Below are 6,072 nucleotides of genomic sequence, written 5' to 3' on the forward strand. Positions count from 1 at the left end.
AAGGAGACATTACACCATGCCAAAGCATAGCAAGTGGATTAAAAGTAAATATTAAGACAGTGCTCTTTTTAAACCCCTGGTGTCATCCCTGCTTCTCAGAATATCTCATTGGCCCTTCCTCCTCTGGAAGCCTCCCACCCCCCTGCTGCGTTTTCATGTGGCCCCTCTCTGGAGAACATCCTCACTCCTCCTCCCTCTTCTCATGGTCCCAGGACCTTCAACCAGCCTCTTCCCCGGGCTGCAACTCTTTCACTCACCATTGCTCATCCATGCCATGTCCCAAGATTTCACTTTTTATTCTCAAAGCAGACTACCAAGGTATCTTCCTGAACAGGATCATTTTTCTACTTGGCAGGGAGAATCTTGCAACTCTCTTAGCAGACAGAATTAACTTAAGGCAGTTGTGATTTTAACAGCAATTATGGTATTTCTTCTCTTTCTGCATTCTTAGAATGTTTTTGTTTAGTGAAAAAAAAGTTATTAGTAACTTCCACTGCTTTACTCAGTTTATCAAAAACCAATTAGTTGATATGATTCTATTATAATAGCTATTTTCCAAAATATTCTCAGGTCTATATTTTCAATACTATAGGGGCATTTATTCAAGAAATAGGATATTCTGAATCATCAGAGACTCTGTTTCATGAAACACTACTAATATACTACACATGTGGATAGACCTAGAGATTGTCATACTGAGTGAAGAAAGTCAGACATAGAAAGACAAATATCATATGATATTTCTTAAATGTGGAATCTAAAAAAAATGGGGGTATAAATGAATTTATTTACAAAACAAAAGTAGAGTCACACATGTAGAAAACAAACTTATGGTCATCAGGAGATAAAAGGGAAGAGGCATAAATCGGAAGACTGGGACTGACATATACACACTACTATATAAAAAATAGACAATAATAAGAACCAGTTGTATAGCACAGGTAACTCTCCTCAATACTCTGTAATGGCCTATATGGGAAAAGAATATATTAAAAAAGAGTGGATATGTGTATATGTATAACTGATTCACTTTGCTTTACGCTTGAAACTAACACAACATTGTAAATCAACCATACTGCAATAAAATTTTTTAATTAAAAATCACTATACACAAATTACCAATTTTCAAAGAAATAACAAAACACTGATAGTGTTCCCCATCTGCCACAGTGGAGGTATGGTGGGAGATGTTGATGAATAAGAAATCAAACCCCTCCTTCATTTTCTCCTCTGTTTAAATATTTGCCTTTATGGGCTTCCCTGGTGGCTCAGATGGTAAAGTGTCTGCCTGCAATGCAGGAGACCTGGGTTCGATCCCTGGGTCAGGAAGATCCCCTGGAGAAGGAAATGGCAACCCACTCCAATATTCTTGCCTGGAAAATCCCATGGTCAGAGTAGCCTGATAGGTTACAGTCCATGGGGTCACAAAGAGTCGGACACGACTAAGAGACTTCACCTACACATATGGAAAAAAAGAAATTATTTTTATATAAAGCTCCTTGCATACAACAAGTATTGGATAAATATAAGTTCCTTGACTTCTCTCTCCTCTCCAAGTAAGAAAGAACAGCTATGAGGTTCTACAATACACCCTCCTCTTTCATTGATTTTGGAAGGCACTTCATGATCTCACATGCCAGAGAGCTCCCATATGAACTGAGTGTTAAATACTATTAATAGCTAATAACATTTGTTATACATAATTAGCTCATGGGAAAGGTCTAACTATAGCTCCAACATGATTACCAATTTCCAGCCATTGTTATTTTTGTTATTCAGTTTCATTAGCAACATTACCCTAACCAAGTCCTACTCAAGTAAAACTGTTTCTACATTGCCTTATTCAAGAACTTGTGCCCATCAAAAAGGGTCAGACTTCTGGCTAATACCTAATTAGAATACTTTTAGCTACCTAAATCACTTAACAAAGTAAAAATATTCCAAATGTTATTTCTGTTTCACATTAATTCATTGCATATCTATAGTGTTTCTATAGTTGGTGCTCAAATTAATCTGATCCTAATTCCTCATACAAAAATAAAGAAAAATATCTGATTTGTATTACTGCAGAAATATTGTCATTTTAAAAACACTGCCATTTTGAATATTAACATGAAAAAATTACTATTTTAATTTCCATGTTTAATCATTTCCTTTGCTTCTTTTTTGTTGTCATTTCCAGTTTCTCATTCCAATTATGGACCTGACCAACTCTACTGATTACCTGCTCAATGACTCTACTTTAATAAGAAACAGAATTCACATTCCAACTTCTGCCTCAAAAGTGATTATTGTAGTTCTTTTGTTTATGTCATTTTTAATTGGCTCTATTACCAATGGTCTCTATCTATGGGTGCTAAAATTCAAAATGAAAAAGACTGTCAATACTCTCTTATATTTTCATCTCATTCTCTCCTATTTTATTTCAATATTATTTTTGCCATTTTTGGCCATCTCTCACCTTCAAGACAATCACTGGAGCTTTGGAAGGGCCACGTGCAAGATCTTCAACAGCATTTTGTATGCAGCAATGTTCGCCTCCGTCTTCTTCCTCTCGGCCATCAGTGCTGATCGTTACCTTCTCACTTTTCACCCGGTGTGGTCACAACTGCATCGGACCCCACGCTGGGCTTCCAGCATCATCTTGGGAGTCTGGATCTTTGCTGCCACCCTCGGCATGCCCTATGTGGTTTTCAAGGAGACACATGATGACCATAAAGGAACGGTGACCTGCCAAAACAACTATGCTGTCTCTACTAACTGGGAGAGCAAAAAGATGCAGACATTGAGGAAATGGATTCACGTAGCCTGTTTCAGCAGCCGCTTCTTGCTGGGCTTCCTTCTGCCTTTCCTCATCATCACCTTTTGTTATGAAAGAGTAGCCAAAAAGATGAAAGAGAGGGGACTGTTGAAATCCAGCAAGCCCCTCAAAGTCATGGTGACAGCCACTGTCTCCTTCTTTGTGTGCTGGATGCCCTATCACGTATACCAAGGCTTACTGCTCACTGAAAACAGATCTCTGTTTTTCCAGTTGACTGTCTTACTCACAGTGATAACTACTACCTTCAATACTGTGTTTTCTCCCACACTCTACCTCTTTATTGGGGAGAACTTCAGAAAAGTTTTCAAGAAGTCTGTTCTTGTTCTTTTTGAGTCAACATTCAGTGAGGATTCCTGGGCAGAAAGGACAGAAAACACAAATTCAGAAACTGACATGTAAATTCTGGATTCCAGAGCAAACAGGGGACTCAGTCAAAGACATCATCAGAGAAAGACACTCAGCTTTTGTATATAATATAGTGTCTATATTAGAGAGACACCTGGACTGTACTATAGTTAGATTTATGAATATTATAAGGGCTATAAAATGTGGTGGGTAATGTTGAAAATGTGATTTTTTTCTTTTTACTTTGTGGTAAAATACATGCAACATATAACACCATTTTTTTTTTCATTGTACATTTTGGTGGCGTTAAATTCACAGTATTTTGCAATCATCACCACTGTTTCCAAAATTTTTAATCATCAGAAAGAGAAACTGTACCCATTAAGCAGTAACTGTTCACTCCCCCTTCCCCTAACCCCTCATACCATCTAATCTGCTTTCTAGTTTTGCTATTCCAGATGTTCTATATAAGTGGAATCATACAGTATTTCTCCTTTTGTGTCTGGCTTATTTAACTTAACATAATGTTTTCAAGGTTTATCCATGTTGTAACATGTATCAGAACTTCATTCTTTTTATGGCTAAATAATATTCTATTATAGGGTTCCCTGATAACTCAGTTGGTAAACTATCCACCTGCAATGAAGGAGACCCTGGTTCGATTCCCGGGTTGGGAAAATCCACTGGAGAAGGGATAGGCTATCCACTCCAGTATTCTTGGGCTTCCCTTGTGGCTCAGCTGGTACAGTATCCACCTGCAATGCAGGGGACCTGGGTTTGATCCCTGGGTTGGGAAGATCCCCTAGAGAAGGGAAAGGCTACTCATTCCAGTATTCTGGCCTGGAGAATTCCACGGACTGTACTGCCAAGGGGTCGCAAAGAGTCCGACACGACTGAGAGACTTTCACTTCACTTCACTTCATATGAATGTATCACATTATGTTTGTCCATTCTTCTGTTGAGAGACATTTGAGTTGTTTCCACCTTTTAGCTATTGTGAATAATGCTACCACGAACACTGGTGTACAAGTGTCTGAGTCTTTGTTTTCAACTATTTTAAATTATTTTGAATTGCTGAGTTATTTGGCAATTCTTTAAGTTTTAAGGAATTGCCACCTTTTCCACAACGGCTGCACTGTGTTGCATTCTCACCAGCAATTGACAAAAGCTTTGGTTTCTCCATACCCTCAGTTCAGTTCAGTTCAGTCGCTCAGTCGTGTCTGACTCTTTGCAACACCATGGACTGCAGCATGCCAGGCTTCCCTGTCCATCACCAACTCCCAGAGTTTACCCAAACTCATTGAGTTGGTGGTACCATCCAACCATCTCACCCTCTGCCATCCCCTTCTCCTCCCACCTTCAATCTTTCCCAGCATCAGGGTCTTTTCGAAGGAGTCAGTTCTTTGCATCAGGTGGCCAAAGTACTGGAGTTTCACCTTCAACATCAGTCCTTCCAATGAACACCCAGGACTGATCTCCTGTAGGATGGACTGGTTGGATATCCTTTCAGTCCAAGGGACTCTCAAGAGTCTTCTCCAACACCACAGTTCAAAACCATCAATTCTTTGGCACTCAACTTTCTTTATAGTCCAACTCTCACATCCATACATGACTACTGGAAAAACCATAGCTTTGACTAGATGGATCTTTTTTGGCAAAGTAACGTCTCTGCTTTTTAATATGCTGTCTAGGTTGGTCATAACTTTCTTTCCAAGGAGTAAGCGTCTTTTAATTTCATGGCTGCAGTCACCATCTGCAGTGATTTTGGAGCCCCCCAAAAATAAAGTCTGACACTGTTTCCACCATCTATTCCTATGAAGTGATGGGACCAGATACCATGATCTTCGTTTTCTGAATGTTGAGCTTTAAGCCAAATTTTTCACTCTCCTCTTTCACTTTCATCAAGAGGCTCTTTAGTTCTTCTTCACTTTCTGCCATAAGGGTGGTGTCATCTGCACATCTGAGGTTATTGATACTTCTCCCAGCAATCTTGATTCTAACTTGTGCTTCTTCCAGCCCAGCGTTTCTCATGATGTACTCTGCATATAAGTTAAATAAGCAGGGTGACAATATACAGCCTTGACAGACTCCTTTTCCAATTTGGAACCAGTCTGTTGTTCCATGTCCAGTTCTAACTGTTGCTTCCTGACCTGCATATAGGTTTCTCAAGAGGCAGGTCAGGTGGTCTGGTATTCACATCTCTTTCAGAATTTTCCACAGTTTATTGTGATCCACACAGTCAAAGGCTTAGGCATAGTCAATAAAGCAGAAATAGGTGTTTTTCTGGAACTCTCTTGCTTTTTCAATGATCCAGCAGATGTTGGCCATTTGATCTCTGGTTCCTCTGTCTTTTCTAAAACCAGCTTGAACATCTGGAAGTTCACGGTTCATGTATTACTGAAGCCTGGCTTGGAGAATTTTGAGCATTACTCTACTAGCATGTGAGATGAGAACAATTGTGCTGGAAAACTCAGCAGTGGCCACAGGACTGGAAAAGGTCAGTTTTCATTCTAATCCCAAAGAAAGGCTGTGCCAAAGAATGCTCAAACTTTTCTCAAACCTTGAGCTAACCAATGAATTTTTCTTATGGAAATGTTTTTCTTAAGTTATGTTAATTAAACTATTTATTTGCTTTGGAATTTGCCTTTCTTCAAAATGGTTCCACCTAAAACTAACTTTTTTCTTTTCTCAAACCTTGGGCTGATAATAGCTCAACAAACCAGTATTCACATCAATTGTTTTATGGCTCGAGGATGACACACCTCGTGCCATCCTATCTCAAAAATGCATATTGTGGGAGAGGGGCCTGGTAAAACTCCGTCAGCCTTGAGGTGTCTCTCTTATCTGATTAATAGCTTTCTAACAGATACAAAACAGCTTGCTGAAACTAGTAAAGGAGGCACTCT

At 39.2% G+C, this 6,072-nt stretch overlaps 1 protein-coding gene across 1 annotated transcript; it reads left to right on the forward strand.

Annotated features, from left to right (window-relative positions):
* Positions 1–2,197: 2,197 nt before the first annotated feature.
* On the forward strand, positions 2,198–3,220 carry GPR33 (G protein-coupled receptor 33). Its single transcript, XM_040257151.1, has one exon. It carries the CDS (start codon positions 2,198–2,200, stop codon positions 3,218–3,220), a length of 1,023 nt encoding a protein of 340 aa, XP_040113085.1.
* Positions 3,221–6,072: the final 2,852 nt, after the last annotated feature.

Source organism: Oryx dammah, unplaced genomic scaffold (assembly GCF_014754425.2).
Source record: "Oryx dammah isolate SB20612 unplaced genomic scaffold, SCBI_Odam_1.1 HiC_scaffold_16, whole genome shotgun sequence".
Taxonomy (NCBI): domain Eukaryota; kingdom Metazoa; phylum Chordata; class Mammalia; order Artiodactyla; family Bovidae; genus Oryx; species Oryx dammah.

Bases quoted from the DNA above. Each gene is read 5' to 3' on its own strand.
- GPR33 (XM_040257151.1), top strand. From the start codon at position 2,198: ATGGACCTGACCAACTCTACTGATTACCTGCTCAATGACTCTACTTTA.